Source organism: Bos mutus, chromosome 16 (assembly GCF_027580195.1).
Source record: "Bos mutus isolate GX-2022 chromosome 16, NWIPB_WYAK_1.1, whole genome shotgun sequence".
In the NCBI taxonomy this organism is placed as follows: domain Eukaryota; kingdom Metazoa; phylum Chordata; class Mammalia; order Artiodactyla; family Bovidae; genus Bos; species Bos mutus.
Genome location: NC_091632.1, coordinates 38,784,657 through 38,802,632, shown reverse-complemented (window position 1 = coordinate 38,802,632; position 17,976 = coordinate 38,784,657). Strand labels below are relative to the sequence as shown.

At 54.8% G+C, this 17,976-nt stretch overlaps 1 protein-coding gene across 5 annotated transcripts in view; it reads right to left on the bottom strand.

Moving 5' to 3' along the window:
• KCNAB2 (potassium voltage-gated channel subfamily A regulatory beta subunit 2) overlaps positions 1-17,976 on the bottom strand; it is a 96,027-nt gene that overhangs the window by 43,153 nt on the left and 34,898 nt on the right. For 4 of the 5 annotated variants that reach the window (XM_005892663.3, XM_070385120.1, XM_070385119.1 and 1 more), the window contains exons 2-3: positions 15,529-15,657; positions 14,219-14,260 (exon numbers count right to left, since the gene is read on the bottom strand). In XM_005892663.3, the coding sequence (XP_005892725.1) occupies positions 14,219-14,260; positions 15,529-15,605 (119 nt within the window). In that variant the 5' untranslated portion in view covers positions 15,606-15,657. The remainder of the gene's footprint in view (positions 1-14,218; positions 14,261-15,528; positions 15,658-17,976) is intronic. The other variant, XM_005892664.3, reaches the window with a different exon arrangement.

The window sequence follows — 17,976 nt, the reverse complement described above, 5'->3', positions numbered from 1 at the left end:
CAGGACCCTGCACCCTGCCAGAAGCTCATGGCCAAGGCTTATTGCCCAGGGCTCCCTGCCCTCCGGGCCATATCAGAGAGTCTGAGATGCAGCTTCCAGTCCTGATGCCGAGGAAGCAGCAGGAAAGAGACATTTCCAGAAAGACAATGTTCTGGAAAGAGGGTTAAGACCAAGACTGGGAAACACCATCCAGCCAGTACTTACAGAGGTTTGGACTGCTCTAGGTGCTGAGAACAGACAAAGGTCATGCTGTCAGCGGGATGCAGACACGCAGAAACAAGAGAGGATAGTGGGATTTGAGGGCGACTCACTGGGCATCTGTTTAGACTAAGTGGTGGGGAAAGTCTCTTTGAGGCCAAAGTTGCACTGATGGGAGGGAGCCGGCCCTGTGAAAACCTGGAGGATGCACCCCCTGGGGGCCACTGATGATGTGCAAGGACTGCAGGATGCAGTGAGCTCCTCTGAGATATGGATGAAAGGCAGGCGCACCCTGAGCAGGAGGAAGAGGAGTACAGGCCAAAATCAGAGGCAGCATGTGCAGGATCCAGTGGGGAGTTTGGGTTCCTTCCTAGGGCCATGTATGGTAGAAGAGGAGCATCTTTGAACCAGGTCCGGTACCCACCTGGCACCATGTGGGCCCGTGATCACAGCTGCTGCCCTGTCTCAGGCCACACATCTGGACCCTCCATCACTGCAGCCAGGTGGACGTGGGAAGGGGGAGCTGACACAGGGACTGTGGAGATTTTAAAATTCAGTGCCCTTTTTTTTTTTTTAAACAGCAAGAGTTGAGGACAGTTTAAAAAAAAATGAGTGAAGTTAACAAGAAATCTTTTCCCAGCTGCAGGCTCAGTTCAACTGATAATGTGTTGGGGCAGCGGCATGGTGTTCACCTTGCTCCACCAGGCAGCACTTATCTGGAGGCGTTATCTTTTTTATATTAATATTTAAGACCAGGTTTAACAGAGTCCCAGACCAGCCAGGAACATTAACCTTGGAAAGGCATTTATCTGGGATCTTTCATAACTGGTGGCCGTGGTTCTGGAGGCTCTCTTCCCAGTTAACTGAAATTCCCGGGTGCAGCCAGATGAAATCCACCAGATGAAGAAAGGGCCCCACAGTGCGACCACCTCTGGACCATCAGATGCTAAAGGCTCAAGCGGTTTTCTTGTCAACCCTTGCTTGGGAAGCAAGGTTCCCAGTGTGGGTCATCCCCATGGTTAGTCCATCAAGCTTCAGATGCAACACAGACCTTTTCCTTGGAGTGTCAGGCAAATAGGACATTTTCCTAGTACCCACAACCCCAAGCTGTGTTTGAGTCCTAGGGCTGTTGCAAGAGAGTTCATCAAACTGGGGGGCTTTGAGCAACAGAATGTGGTTCTATCACATCAACAGGGGCCAGAAGGCTGAAATCTGGGTGTGGGCAGGGCAGGGCTCTCTGTAGGCTCCAGGGGAGGGTCTGTTCTGGCCTTGGCCAGCTTCTGGTGACTACAGTCCTTGGCTTGTGGCCACATCACTCTAATTTCTGCCTCCGCCGTTACAAAGCCTCTTCCCTGTGCACCTTCATTGGGCCTCTTATTAGGACACCAGGCATTGGATTTAGGGTCCACCCGACTCCAGTGTAAGCTCATCTAATTACATCTGTACAGACCCTATTTTCAAGTAGCCTCTAGGAATCTGGGTGGATGCAATTTGGAGGGACATAATTCACCCCAGGGTACCCTTCATCACAAATGGTATCTATACGTGAGGGAGCTGGGGTCTCCCAGGAGGAGGACAACCCCCTGGCCTCTTCCCTTGGCCTCCCCCCTACTGCTCTTGTCTTCCTCACTCTGGCCCAAGCCTTCTCTTCTCAAATGTTCCCCTGTCCCCTTGAACTGGAAGGTTCTTGCCCACCACTTCCAGTGGTCCTCCTTTCAGGTGGTTGGGGTCTCAGCTATCCCTGGCCTCCCTGACTCTCTTAGGCATTTACCTGCTTTTTCTCTGTCACCCCCTCACCAGGATGGAACATCCAACAGGGTGAGAAGGGACCCTGTCTGTCCTGATTATGCAATGTCTGCAAGCTTGTTGCCTGGAGTCAAGTAGGTCCTCAATAAATATTTCTGAATTAATTAAAGGATGCTAAGATTCCAATAATCTGGCCACCTGATGTGAAGATCTGACTCATTGGAAAAGACCCTGAAAGAAAGATTGAGGGTAGAAGGAGAAGAGGGTGACAGAGGATGAGATGGTTGGAAGGCATCACTGATTCAATGGACATGAACTTGGGCAGACTCTGGGAGACAGTGAGGGATATGGAGGCCTGGTGTGCTGCAGTCCATGGGGTCACAGAGTCAGACACGACTTAGCAACTGAACAACAAACAGCCGAACAGCGACAATCAATGACTTGGGTTTCCCAGGTGGCCCAGGGGTAAAGAATCCCCCTGCCAATGCAGGAAATGAAGGTTTGATCCCTGGGTCGGGAAGATCCCCTGGAGAAGGGAATGGCAACCCACTCCAGTATTCTTGCCTAGAGAATCCCATGGACAGAGGAGCCTGGTGTGATACAGTCCATAGGGCTGCAGAGTCGGACATAACATAATGACTGAACAGCAACAACAACATCAGTGGATAGCCACCCGCCCCCGCCCCCCGCCACTCAAAAAAAAAAAAAAAAAAAAAGAAGAAAATTCAGACCCGCATCTCCCTCTTGAGAAATCTCCAACAGAATCAGGAGGTCCTTAGGGCCAGTCTCGCTGACGCTTTGTCCTTTTACATCTGGATTTTTAGAATGCAAAGCCTTAAGAATTCTGCCACCTAATGGACTCAGGGCAGAAGTGCTTTCTATCTTTAAATGACAACCACGTGCTCATGCAATGACCCTGAAGACCCAAACACTTGTCCGCAGGAGAAAACGTTTCAGCAACAGGGCTGGTCTCTGTTCCACTCTCCAGAGAACAGCCAGATAACCCCTGGGGCCTGTGATAGGTGGAAATCAAATCAAATATAGGACACCCACTTAAATCTGGACTTGAGATAAACAACAAATAACTTCTGGTATAAGTATGTCCTGATTATGGCATAAACTTGTTATTTGCTTGAAATTCAGATTTAACTGGGTGCTCTGTATTTTTTATTTGCTAAATCTGGCAACTGAACACAGACTGATCAGAAGCAGGGAGGGGGCTTCTTCTGGGTGACTGGCTCTGGCCAGGGTTTGTCCCTGGAAGGCACAGGAATAAAGCTGAATATTTGTCATTTATACACTCAGCTGCCAGCTCTGGGGCTCTCTGGCCACTTTCCGAGGCTTTCAGAGGAGAAAGGGTCAGTGCGCTGTCACAGATGCTGATTCCAACGGCAAGCGAGCTAAACAGAGTGTCCTTCTGAGGTTCCAACGGAATTGAGCCCTACAAGCCCATCATCCGAGAACCAGGGACACCTAAGCCACTGCCTTTGCTAGTCCCAGCTTTAATTATAGTCGCAGCAACCAGTTCAGAGGCCACTTGTTGAAAAACACTTCCCATGGAAAGGACAGCCTGAACCAAGCGCATCTTGGTCCCTAGGACCTCGCACGATCTGATGCTGCCACGGATTTGTGGGTAGAGATGATGAATCGACGACTTTCCCCTCATCAGTGTTGCGTGCTCGTGCTCAGTTGCTCAGTCGTGTCCGACTCTTTGAGACCCCATGGACTGTAGCCCGCTAGGCTCCTCTGTCCATGGGATTCTCCAGGCAATAACACTGGAGTGGGGTATCATTCCCTCCTCCAGGGAATCTTCCTGACCTGGGGATCAAACCCACATCTATCTCCCGCGACTCTTGCATGCGCTGGAGGATTCTTTACCACTGAGCCACTTGGGGAGCAATTCGTGTTGCTGCCACTGCTGCCGCTAAGTCGCTTCAATTGTGTCCGACTCTGTGCAACCCCATAGACGGCAGCCCACCAGGCTCCCCCGTCCCTGGGATTCTCCAGGCAAGAACACTGGAGTGGGCTGCCAGTTCCTTCTCCAGCAATTCATGTTAGTCAACCCGTAATAATTAACACATCCCAGTGAGAAAGCAAGAAGATGGATGACATAGTAAGTGTACTCTGCTGCAAAGTTTTTTCAAAAAACCACCGTCTCCCCATGGAAGAGACACCAAACACCGCAGTGCTTATCTCTGGAGGAGAGGACCACAGAGACCCTCGTTTTCCCTCTGTTACACATTCCTACACAGTCTGCATTCTGCTTTTGCTTTTGGCCTGCCACGCAGCACGTGGGGTTTCAGTTCCCCAACCAGGGATCAAACCCATGACCCCTGTAGTGGAAGCTTGGAGACTTAACCACTGAACCGCCAAGGGAAGTCCTATGGTCAGCATTCTTAAAACCCCAAAATTTACCCGGGTTGACAACAAAGTGATTACCCCGTTTCCTGGGCTGCACCCCTCTCGCCGCAGCCCTCGCCTCGGCCAGGGGACCTTCTGCCCTCGCCCAGCGCCCTGCCCCGCCCCTTACCGGTACTTCATGCCAGTGCGCCGGGCGGTGCAGCCTTCCAGGGAGAGGCCGTGCATGCGCAGGAAGCTCTCCATGTTCCTGGCCTGGGCGGCCGCCCGCACCTCCCGCAGCCGCTGCAGCTCCAGCGTGTCGGTCTGGCGGACGGGGTGCAGGGCCCAGTCCGAGTGACACCTGCTGCTCACGCTCCTCAGGCTCTCGCTGTACGTCATGGACAACATGGTCCCACCCGGCCCGGGAGCCGCTGCTGTCCGGATGGGAAACGCCCAGTGGTGATGGGTTAGAGAGCCTCCCCCTGCCCCGGGTTTCCCGGGCTGGACGCTGATCCCGGGGGCAGGGGCGGCGGCAGAGACACACCATCCAGCTAGAGCGGCCACCCAGGGGTCCTGGCGCCTGGGGACAGGGCCCGGCCCCAGGATATAAACACCTCCTGATATGAGGTTCTTGGTCCTCAAAACTGCGCTGGCAGGGAACTCTGGCTGAGCCATCCCCTCCGTCCCCTGCACCCACGAGACAAGCCCGTGCGAAGCTGCGTTCTAGGTGGGCAATGTCAAAAGAGCGCTCCAGATGAGAACAGGGCAGGAGCATGCAGACAGCCCGGCCCCCAGGGCGGAGGACTTCACGAAGCCCCCAGGAGTTGTTCCTCGGGTAAAACCAGCTACAGGGCCGACCCAGAAGCAGCGTAAGCACACCTGTCGCTGAAGCAAACTCTCCTGTGATTTTGCCGGGAGTGTCGCGCCCCCGGGGAAGGCCCTACTTGTTCACAGACTGGTGAAGGCAATGCTATCCACACGGGCATTCTCTGCTTGTAGAAAGCGCCATTGCACCAGCGCAGTTCTTTGGGCTCCATGCGCAAATGAATTATGTCACAGTTCAGTTTTTGCAACAGAAAACACTGAGCGGATGCATTTAAGGAGGGAGTGAGGCGGGTTCAGGGGGAGGGAAAAGGTTGGGAAATTACAAAGCTTAAATGTTAAAACCCATTGCTAAATCATCACCTGAAGGGATGATTATACTCAGAAACTAAAAACGTAAGTGTCCATCAATAGGGAAACCGGCTATGTACCTGATGGTCCATCCACAGAATGAAAATCTGTGCAGCCTTCAGGAGTGAGGTGTCTCTGCATGAACTGATAGGCAATGACCCCCAGGAGGCAGAGAGTCAAGAGACTAGGCAAGGGGAACACGTGTGTGCACAGAATGCTGCCCTGTGTCAATGCACACACACATATGAACGGGTCAGTTGAAGGGCTGCACCATGGCTGTGCATTAACATCCTACAAGGGCTTAGACTGGGCAACACCGACACAGTCGCAGGGGGCAGGGGCTGTGCTACAGTCCAGGGACTCCCTTCTCCCCCCGACACCTGACCATGGACCTCCACCCTGGCCTGGATGCCTGCATGGTGGCCCCAGTATTGTCACTGTCCCTGAGTCAGGGGAGACTCATTTTTTCAGCTGGGTCAGCCCGGGAGGTGGAGGGACCAGCTCTGTCCCCAACTGTGCCCCAAGGGAGAACAAGCTCCGTTATCCTGGGAAGGGCTGGGGGCTCTCCTGGGGGCTGAGGCAGCTGCAGAGTCTCTGAGGGTGGAGATGGTGCTGGAGCCGCCTGGGCTGGTCCTTCCTCGTGTGAGCTCCCCACCCCCGCCTGACACTTCACATGCCTCTTTCTCCATGGCAGGTGTCATCACCGGACAGACCACAGGTATCTCTATCACTTGTTTGTTGAGCTGATCCTCCTGAGAGTCAGGTCCAAGAAGAAAGGGACTCTTCTGTCCACTTTCACTGCTGTGCGCGTGCGCTCAGCACCTGGAGCAGTAACTGGGCATTTCCCTGGCTGTGCTGACAGGGAGGGGCTGGGCTGGCCCCTGATCAGGCCAAGCTCTCTACAGGCTGCCTTCTCCTGGCCAGGACTTACATTACCATGGTTCAGATCCACGGGGAGGGGGCTGCAAGGCCCAGAACCTCTGGATTCCCACAGAGTTTAGACTAAGGTCTCTGATGGGTGCTTCTGCAGGCAGGCACACCCCAACACAAAAATCCCCACTTTTCCGGAGAATCACATTGCTGGCAACAGAGGGGCCCCAGGTTCGGAGTGTGTGGGGGTGGCCCAGGAAATGGCACCTTGGAAGCCCTTGGGGTGGGCAGCACCAACTCCCTCCTCCCCTCCACGTGCACGCTGCCCACAACCCATCAAGCAGCTGCTTCAGAGGCAGCTGTGTAGCCTGTGGCTCATGGCCTGTGTGGGGCAAAAGCAGACCACTCCTGGCTTCCCTGGGGGGTCTGTGTTCAGAGAGACCAGCTGGGTGGGGAGCAGTTGCAGGGGCACCTTCCGAAAAACAGGATTAAACTCAGACACACACGTTCCCAGCCCAGCCCAGCCCAGCCAGGCTGAGATCAATAGCCATTAGCATTCAAGACATTACCCACAAAAAGCCATCCTGGTCTGGCTCCAGAAATCTAGCCACAGCCCCAGGGTTGCAGTACCTGTGTGGCTGAGTGGCCCGGTTATGGGCAGGGGCAGCCCTGTGTGTCACCTGCTTTGTGTGACCCAGGCAGGTACCTGGACCACTCTGAGACTCAGTCTCCACATCTGTGAAATGGGATGGGCAGAGGCCTATTGTGCAGGCTGCTGTGGGTGAAACGGAACCATCCTGGACAGCTGGACAGGGGCTGGCCTTGTGGTGGAAGAGTGCTGTGTGTGGGAGGTGGCTGCCAACTATGAGACGTGGAACATGGTTCCAGGCATGATAAGTGGCGTGGGCACAAAAATACACAAGACAGGGTGGAGGGGAGACGGCCCAGCAGGCAGGAGCCTGACCACGGGCCTGAGTGATTCTAGGGGCCATGCAGGACAAAATGTAAACTCTACCCATTGCCCCTGGTCTTGCAGAGTCACACATTCCTAATGAGACAAACGTAGTGGGTGCCATCAGGAATTGGAGGGAGCCTCTCTGTAGGGTTCTCGTGCATGCTAAATCGCTCTCAGTCATGTCTGACTCTTTGCAACCCCATGAACTCTGTCCATGAGCTTCTCCAGGCAAGAGTACTGGAGTGAGTTGCCATGCCCTCCTCCAGGGAATCTTTCTGACCCAGGGATTGAACCCATGTCTCTCAGGTCTCCTGTATTAGCAGTGGGGTTCTTTACCACTAGCGCCACCTGGGAAGCATGTCCGGGAGATAGCAAAGGACAGGGACACCTGGCGTGCTGCAGTTCATGGGGTTGTAAAGAGTCAGACATGACTTACAGACTGAACAACAACTATCTCTGTGGGGACTGGGATCTCCCCTGCCTGTCATCTCTCCTATCTTGTGTTATAGTGGCCTTGGGAGGGGCCCATGGGTGGAGCAGGGCCACCAGCCACACAGATGGTGCCCAGAGCCTACCACTGGGTGAAAGGGTCTTCACGGCACAGGGCAGGCTCGGGTCAGGGGACTCGTGGGAGGAGATGCGGGCTGTGGGTGGGCATGGTGGCCCCTGGCCTGGGGTGGAGGGCAAGGCCGCAGCGCTCACAAGGGGGTTTGTGCCCTGGGGGCAGAGCACGGCGAGGACGAAGCTGGGACACCTTCCTCACCCTAAGGTCCTTGAGGGAGGCAAGACACAGAGGGACTCTGGCGGTGACAGTGCTGCCCAGCGGGAGAGGACAGGGAAATAAGCTGGCTCCTCCGCAGGTGAGCAGGGCTGGGTGCTTGGATGAGGGGCCCCGGAAAGACTCCCCTTATTGGAGCTCCTTCTTTGGCCGCCTGACTGCTCAGTGACCCCAACCTCTGGCTTCTCCTCTTTGCCACCCTGCCTACTCACCTCAGGAAGAATTAGCTTTCCTTAACAACCATTGCTAATTACAGACTCTACAGGGTCCCCCCTGCACTGGGGCCTGCCTTTTGCAAATCTATTCCTGTGGACGGGGACCTGGGGAATTCACGTGAACGGACCGCGTGACATAGAAAAATGGAAATAAGACATTAACCTCATTAAGCCGCGGGAATCGCAACTTTGCTGAACAGCCTTCCACCTGGGATTCCTGAACTGAGATCTGTTTACTGGGAGCCACCAAAGCCTGAGATGTGGGATCCAGAAGGAACCCAGAAGGTCTCTTTGAAACGGCAACATGTGTCTGGACACCAGAGAAACCAGCCAGAATTCCCAAAGCGGGCGTGCGTGGAGGCAGAGGCATCATTCCGGGACACGGCTAGAAAATGCAGGGCATCACATCAGGGGAAAAACAAAACCAGTTTTGCTTGAGAACCATCAGTAAGCCAAGGCCCAGAGAAGCAGCCCCCAGCTCTCTTAGGCCTATGCTTCCAAACAGACCTTTCAGACAGCACCCAGCCTCCTGCTGCTGTTTTTCTTGGGGAAACTCGAAAATGCTGGGTCTTAATGGGGAACCCGACAGGGTATCAGCTGGAGCCCAGGTCCCCCGGATGGGCAGAGCGGCAAGGCTGGGAGGCAAGCAAGCTCAAGCAGCAGAACACCCACCCTCCTTCTTCCTGTGGTTACCTAGCTTTCTTTTTGAGGTTTCCCACTTTGAAAATATATAGAGTGTCTCATTTCAGATCAGCCAAAAAGGCATCCCCAAATGCTGTCCATTCCCAGGGTGCTTGCCCCCAGCAGCATCTCCCCCCCACCAAGGAGGCGGCTGCCACTTGCCTCCTGAGCTGAAGGGACCACTCACCTGCCTCGCTGGCGTCTGCTGGTTAAAAGGGACACAGTCTGATTTACTAGGGCTCACCAGGCGTCTACGGAGCTGGTGCGGCAGCTCTTTCATTAGGGAGTGTCGCTGCAGGACGTCAGAAGCAGTCGGTGAATGAGAGGTCCCACAAGGGTCGGGTTTGGAGGCAGTGAGTCCATTAGTCCTATTAGGGCGTCTGCATCTCAGTGAGAGAGGCTGAATTATTCACGAGCGCATCTCTTCCCCTAAAAGCCCGGGAAGTGCGGTTCCGTAGTGCAGCCTGGCAAGGCAGCCTCCTGCGTCCCGGCTGGGAGGGGGGACCGGCTGGGGTCCTGCAGTTCCCTTGGGCGCATGCCCCCCTGCCTGGAGAGACTGGACCCTGGGAGGAAGCGCAGGCTGGGCTTTCTGGTCTTTGAGGAAGGGATCCAGGCTGGTTGGCTTTCTTCCCACCATGTTCTTAACTTTCTGCAAGCTGGGAAGCCCAGGGGCCTATAGCATAAGACCACCACCCACAGAGAATGGGTGGGGGCCTGGAGAGACATGCCTTCAGCACATACAGATAGACGCCCTGCCTCCCTCTGCTGGGACACACCCCAGATTGTATGTCCTATGATGTCAGGACCTATATATGGACAGAAGGTTTCTGCAGTTCGCCGTGAAGACACCACACGGAGACCCTTCCTCACTGTCCTGAGCTGGGGTTTGGAAGACGCTTTGCGGCTGAGCCTGGGGGTGATCTATGCTGAGTCCCTGTTCTGGGCTCATGGCCACAGGGGCCCTTCGTGTCATCCTGGGACCCCTGCCCCCCAAAGACTCAGTGTGACACTATCTTCCAGCTGAGAAATTGTGCCAGTGGCATGGGATTCTGGACAGAGGCCGAGCTGATTACCTCGTGACACATCTGCTAAGGGGGGTGGCTCCAAGGAGTGGGGGGATCATAGCCCCAGATCTGGAGTGCAAAGAAATGTGAGGCTGGGGGACAGCATGGAAGTGGAGGTGACTGGTAGTGGGGGATGACCTGGAAAGGCCTTCACGATGGACCTGGGATGGTTCCTTCTCTTTTTTCTTTAGATTTTTGTTTGTTTTGGTCGTACCATGCAGCTTACGGGATCTTAGTTCCCTGACCAGGGACTGAACCCATACTCCCTGTAGTGGAAGCGCAGAGTCCTAACCACTGGACTACCAGGGAAGCCCCTGGGATGGTTCTTAAAGGCCGAAGCCCACAGTCAGTTCCATGGCCTCTGTGTCACATGTCATCCCCAGGCTGGAAGTGGCCATTGTGGCCTCGCTACTGGGTGGTGCTCATTAGCCTGACCTGCTTGGAATGAGGCCCGTCTCCTTCCCCTGGGCACCATTTCCCTCTCATCACATTGTCCTTCTCCACACCTGCCCCTCGGACACCAAGCCCTGGGGACTTGGCTCCTCTTAACCACCACCCCGTCCTCCCATGGCCCCAGTGGCTCAGCCCTCCTTCACCTCTCCTGAATCCCACATCTAGCCTTCCCATTCCCCTCATCTCATTCCCTGCTCCTAGGCTTCCTTCCTGCAGCAGAGCCCTGCCCCCTGCCCTGCTCTAACACCATCGATGTCTTCCCAGTGCCCACCAAAGGTAGGCTCCTCTGCTTGGCATTCTTGGCCCTCCATCCTCAGATCCCCATCGGCCTCCCTAGCCTGGCCTCTGGTCACTCTCTTTCCTGTCCTGTACCTGAAGGCCTAGATGATGTGACTGCTACTTCCTATACTCCGGGCACCTCTCTGAGCTGTGCTCAGACTGTCCCCTCTACTGGAATGCTCTTCCTGGTGTATGTGTTGAATTCTGTCCAGCCTGAATAAGGTCCAGCTCACAGGCTCTATGATGCCTTCCCCGACTCTCAGCCAGCTGACCACTCCCTCGTTGAACCTCCAACAGCTCTCTGGACTCTCCCAAGACCCGTTTGCCTCCTAGATGCTATTAGAGTGATTTAGGTTTGGGGTAGATTGTGGTCAGCATCAGTCCTTCTAATGAATATTCAGGGATGATTTTCTTTAGGATTGACTGGTTTGATCTCCTTGCAGTGCCACAATATCATAAAAAGGGCAGCAGAGGATGAGAGGGCTTCCCTGGTAGCTCAGCTGGCAAAGAATCCGCCTGCAGTGCAGGAGACCCCGGTTTGATTCCTGGATCAGGAAGATCCCCTGCAGAATGGATAGGCTACCCACTCCAGTATTCTTGGGCTCCCCTGGTGGCTCAGATGGTAAATAATCAACCTGTAATGCGGGAGACCGGGGTTCAATCCCTGAGTCCGGAAGATCCTCTGGAGGAGGGCATGGCAACCCACTCCAGTATTCTTGCCTGGAGAATCCCCATAGACAGAGGACCCTGGTGGGCTACAGCCCATGGGGTCCCAAAGAGTCGGATATGACTGAATGACTAAGCACAGCACAGCACAGAGGATGAGATGGTTAGATAGCATCTCTCAGTCAATGGACATGAGTTTGAGCAAACTCTGGCAGATAGTGGAGGACAAATAAGCCTGGTATGCTGCAGTCCTGGGGTCTCAAAGAGTTGAACACGACTTAGCGACGGAACAACAACAGGAACAACAGGATTGCATGACTGTGGCCCACTCTTTCCCCCTTCTCTGTGTCGTGTGACTGTGATTCTCCCCTGGGCTGGGGGAGTATACTTTTCCCTTGACATTGGGCTTGGTCATGAGCTTGCTTTGACCCAAAGAATGAGCAGAAGTGACTGTGCCTGTTCTAACTGTTGGCCTTCAGACTCATTTTTCCTCTGGCACTTCTGCCAGGAGAAGAGACCTGGGATGGCCCCTGGTTAGGAATAATGGAGAAAGGGTGAAACCGGCCTTCAGCCTGAAGCTCAGAGACCAATCTGGCTGAGCCCAGCCTAGATGAACTGACTTGAGTCAACCCACAGACACATAAGCCCGAGTCTTGGGGTAGTTTGTTATGCAGCCTCCTGTGTATGAGCTGACAGGTACATGGTCTTCCCTCTTTTACCTGTCTGCGAGTTGCTGGAGGGTGGGGCCTTGGACACTTTGCCCTTTTGCAGGAGGGGTGCCACCCTTCTGGCTGACTTAAATAACCATCCACCAGCCGTGTCAGAGCTGGGTGATGAGGATATCCCACTGGGAGTGGCACCCAGTATGCTGAATGATCCCACCCCATTAAGGTCATCACCAGAGGCCCCGCAAGAGATGCCTGAGTGTCTGTGTGAAGTAACCACACTGGAGCCTCAAAGGGCAGGATGGCCAGAGCCTATGGCGTTGAATGTGTAGCCGAGAGGCTGAGCAGGGAGTGGGGTGGGGGGTGTCTTCAGATCCAGGGATTCAGTTCCCCCACAGAGCCCCTCCTTGGGGCAAGAAGGCCTCACAGGGATCAGATGCTCACCCAGAGGGGTCCCCAGAGGGTGGACAAAAGAGTGGATCTGGGGGGTTCTGGGGTTAGCAAGGGGATGGGGACCCTTTCATTTCCACTCGACTTACTGGGAACTTCCTATGGGCCCTTTCAGCTACTGGCCTGGCCTGCTCTCATCTCACCTTACTCCTTTCCTTCCGGGAGTGAGGCAGGCCTCAGCATTTGAGGATGCTGTTTAAGTGCATGTCTGGTTTCACTGGTTGGATCCTTCTGGACAGATGGCACACATTCATTCTGGCATATTACGTGATACATCCATGCACACACACACATACACAATATACACACACACACACACACACGCATACCCACATACCCACACACACAACACATATACACACATACAAACACATACATACAACACACATACACATACATGTATATATGATGATAAACACTTGTATCCAGTAAGAGCATTTGCAAACCTAATAAGTTCAGCTCTAACTATTTCGAGCAAGACCTATTTAGCCAAACCTCCAGCAGAATCAGATTTGGACCTCTCTTCAGACCTCTCTGTAAGGGGGGAAGACCTCATGGGAGGCACCGAAGCAGTGGTAAAATGAGCTTGAGAACCCAGACCCACAGTCGTGTTCAGACACAGGACCAAGACTGCATGAAGGAAGAATCACACGGAAGTCTGGCGCCAACCCCTACACCCACTGCCTGAGCGAGGCCCCTGGCGCATTGGCAATAAGATGCCATGGCTCTGTCACTGCTGGGGTGCACCCACTGCCCGAGCAGACCCCTGGCGCATCAGCAATAAGAGGCCACAGCTCTGTCACCGCTGGGGTGCACATGCCAGGGAGCAGGCTCTGGACAGAGACCTCTCAGGCTTGGAGGCCACAATGCACCACAGACAGAGCCCTGCCCGCTGAGTGTCCAGTCCTAAAGCTGGCGGCGCTGCCCTGTGAGTTCCATAAGCCTGACATGTTCCCCATGGAGGAAAATGTCGAAGTAAATTCCCAGAGTTAGAGATTTTCAAGAGCGTGTGTGTTTGTGGTGCATGCCCTACCCTAGAGGTCAGGAAGAGGCTGCCCAGAGGGAGGAAGGGACCCGTCCCGGAGGATTCTGCTGATGGGATGTGCCTCAGGATGGACTGCAAGCCTGTCCGTCTGCTGACAGCCTCTCCCTCTGGGGACACAGGTGTGCTGATTTCCAACAGGGAAATAATCAGAAAGAAGTCAACGCATCCATCCCCACTCTGACCCAGGTCCCGTCGGAGCCACACTCCCCAGGGAGCTCCGTAGTCTGCAAATCAGCTCAGATCCAAGGACAAGGGGAGAATGAGGGACTGGGGGCATGTCTTTCACTTTGACCACCCAAGAGCACAAAGCTGGGATCACAGGAAAGGACTCAATCTACTGCCGGAGGAGCGAGTAGAGTAGCGAGTAGCGAGTAGAGAGAGCGATCTCTCTCTTAAGAGAGATCTGGCGAGTGCCCAGCTCAAATCAAAGCAAGTTCCAGATGAACCCACACGACGAGCCCGACTGCACGGTTTCATCATGATGCCGTCGCAACACCGAGAGAGGACCAGAGCCTGAATCTCACGGGGAGGATTTTTCACGTGCGGAGAAATCACCAGCGCCCGCGGCCGGGATGGCGGGGTCCTCCCACCCGCTCCCGTGCTTGCTGCCGGTTTTAGGGAAAACGGAGAAGCTCGTTACCTGTAAAACTGGAGCTGTCTTTTGGGGCTCCCATACCGAGTACTGCGGACAGCAATGGAGGAGAGAGAAGGAGACAGGGAGAGAAGAGAGAGAAGCCACAGTTGTCATCAGCCACGCACAGGGAGGTGCCAGCCCGGGAAGCATCACCGACGCCCCGCAACCCCGGCCCCGCCCCCTTCTGCTTGGGTACCGAGTGCTCGGCCGCAGCGCCACCCAGTGGCACAGGGAGGCAGAGGCCCGTTTATTTGGACACGGGGGTCTCTGCCTGGTCTGGTTCTCACGCCAGGCGGGGAGGTGAAGCCTAGAGGTTAGCCTCTGGGGGAGTCTTTTTTTGGGTTTTCACGAATCATAACAACGATTGAAAACATTCAAACCAGGAAATGCCCACACCCACCTGCTGGCAAGTATGCACGAGACTATGGGGTTCTTTTTAGGATCTCGACGAAGGAGGGATGCCACTGTTCCCCATGGTTTTTGTAGACACTCACTCTAGCTCAGGCCCTGACAGTGACCTGAAGATCCAGCGGTTTGAAGGACTGATGAGCCCCCAGGGTTCCACTCACACCCCAGTCTTCTGTGATAGCAATACCATCAAGGTCTGTGCTCTGACCACAGAGCCAGCTGTTCCACCCCACACCTTCCCCACAGCCTCCCTGTGGTTCAGCCTGGGCTATTTTCCAAATGGAAAGACCCAGAGCTGGATCTGGAAGTGGGCTTTCCAGGAGAAGTTCTCATGGGCCCATTAAGCACCTGGCCGCCCCCACTGTCCACAGGCTCCACACTGGTTATAAGGCTTTGAGCCTCATTCAGGGTGTCGGGGAAGCTGGTGGGACCACAGGAGCCATGACATGTAAAAGAGAAACAGAATCCAGGAAGGGCCTCTGTTACCTCCCATGGAATATTTCAGAAGAGTCAGAGACAAGGCAGGAGTCTAATCCTGGCTCTATCCCACCTGGTCAAACCTCTCATTTTTTTCTTTCCCATTTTGGTCTTAAAGGCTTCCCTGGTGGCTCAGATGGTAAAGAATCTGCTTACAATGCAGGAGACCTGGGTTTGATCCCTGGGTCTGGAGGAGGAATGGCCACCTACTCCAGTATTTTTACCTGGAAAATCCCATGGACAGAGCAGCCTGGTGGGCTATAGTCCATGGGGTACCATGGAGAAACGGCTGGCTTGCATGCAACTTACAGCCCTGTGCACTCACTTAGTCCCTTCCCTCTGGGTCACGGGGAGGTGGCTGGCTTGGGGACCCCTCCTCAGAGGCAGGACTGATCCTGGGAGGGGCTTGGGGGATGGTGCAGGGGCGTCACCTGTAGATCATGCCGGGGGAGCCCGTCTGCCGCAGGGAGAGCCGAGCTGGGGAGCCCGTGGTTGATTCCGGATACATGGAGCCGGCCTCACTTGTCCTGATGCGCTCCCTTCTTCACGGAGGTGAGGTTCTGAAGGGAGAGCAGAGAAAGAGGGGAGCTGGTTAAAAAAGACCAGTCAGGTACAGTCAAGATGCTCTGTGATCCTGAAGCCTGGTTCCTTGGGCATCTGTATGTCCTTTGTCAGATAGACAGGGCTTCTCTGTTGGCTCAGCAGTAAAGAATCCACCTGCCAATGCAGGAGACACAAGTTCGATCCCTGGGCTGGGAAGATCCCCTGGAGAAGAGAATGGCTACCCACTTCAGTATTCGTGCCTGGAGGTTTCCATGCACCGAGGAGCCTGGCGGGCTACAGCCTTTGGGGTTGCAAAGAGTCAGACATGATTGAGCACACATGTACGCATCAGACAGACAGACAAACCCACGGGGGCTCAGATGAGCCTGAGATCCGGTTCAGTGCCGGTGAAGATTCCACTCCATCCCTCCACGCTCCCACCCCACCCCTCCCTGACTGCTTTCCTGAAGTTCTAGGAGCACTTCTCCATTGCCCAAACTCTGTAGAGATGGGGGGACCAGAGCCAATCTGTGGACTTGGGGTCTGGGCTGTCTTCCTCAGGCCAGGAAGTAACACTGCGGTCACCCAGGATCATATTGGATAATTCACTTTCCCTGGGGCTTCCCAGGTGGCACTACTGGTAAAGAATTTGCCTGCCAATGCAGGAGATGCAAGAGATTGGAGTTCGATCCCTGGGTAGGGAAGATCCCCTAGAGGAGGAAATGGTTACCCACTCCAATATTCTTGCCTGGGAAATCCATGGACAGAGGAGTCTGGCAGGTTACAGTCCATGGGGTCACAGAGTCAGACATGACTGAAGCGACTTAGCTTGCATGGCATGCATGCACTTTCCCTGACCCCAGTCCACTGAGGGGGGAGGGCTGCAGATCATTCTACTCTGCTCAGTCCTTCCAGTGGTTTCCCCTTCTATGCAGAGTGAAAGCCTCGGTCTCAACAGTGGCCTCCGCCTGAGCCATGACCTCTCTGACATCCCACCCCACCTCCTGCCTCTTTGCTCATTGCCACAGATATATGGGCTCCATAGGGTCCTGTGAACCCCACAGACACTTCAACCTCAGGGTGTCCACACCTGCTCTCCTTCTGCCTAAGCTCTCTGACCCCAGACCCACCTAAGGGACCCTGACCTTCACCTCCTGATACAGAGGTCACATTGTCATGGAGTCATCTCTGGATGTGTGTGCATGCATGCTCAGTTGCTCAGTATTGTCCCAACTCTTTGCAACCCCATGGACTGTATGTAGCCCATCAGGCTCCTCTGTCCATGGGATTTTCTAGGCAAGAATACTGGAATGGGTTGCCATTTCCTTCTCCAGGGGATCTTCCCAACCCAGGGATTGAACCTGCATTTGTGGAGTCTCCTGCATTGGCAAGTAGATTCTTTACCACTGAGCCACCTGGGAAGCCCCTTCTCTGGACACTATCTTAATCCTTCCGTGGCACCTGTCACTTTCTAGCGCATCTTATATTTCACTTGCTATCTCATTTATGACCCCAATATGTCAGCTCCATGGATGCAGGGAATTTTGTCTGCTGGGTTCACAGCTGTGCTTGGCACACGTCAGGTAGGGCGAGGGCTAGGGACTGGGGCCTGAGGAGCAGGCGATAGGGCAGTCTTCTCTGGGGTTGCAATGCCCACTCTGTCCAGTAGGGGTGCTCACGGCAGCTACAGGTGGCAGTGGTCACTTAGGGAGGCGCCCTACTTCTTACCCCTAGCCCGGACTCTGGAAGGTCAGGTCCCTCAGGGTCAGAAGCGAGCTTCTCGGCTCACAGCCGAGCCCTGGCCATGGTCTGATGCCCACTTATGAGGAAAAGAACCACAAGCCACGATCCGTGCTTGTCTCATTCCTCCTGGGGAGGTCAGCACCTTGGCCGCTCCAGAGGGGGAAAAGGATTGGTGAAGTTTCCCCAAGACCCCTGCTTAGCATAGTTCAGGGGCACAGCCAACGTGCCCAGAGCCCACCTCCTTGCTCTGCAGCTGCCACTATCCAATCAGGAGCCACTGCATCTGCCAGGCAGCCAATCCCCGAGGACTTGACGTCCTAGTGGGGATGCTGTGACTCCCAGGCTGTGCTGGGCTCCAGCACCTCTGAGACAGGCAGGCAGGCATGCCCCCAACTCCCTGGGATTATTCAGGAACCATGTGACCACACACCAGGCTCAAGAGGGACGGGAGGGGCAGCTGAGAGGGTGTGGCTTGGGGTCCAGGCTGTGAGTCTGAAGGCTGGGTTCCTCCCGTCTCCTGCACGTCGACCGGATCTACGTGTGACCTTGAACAAATTACCTGATTTACACCTGGAGACACAGCATGGAGTGCT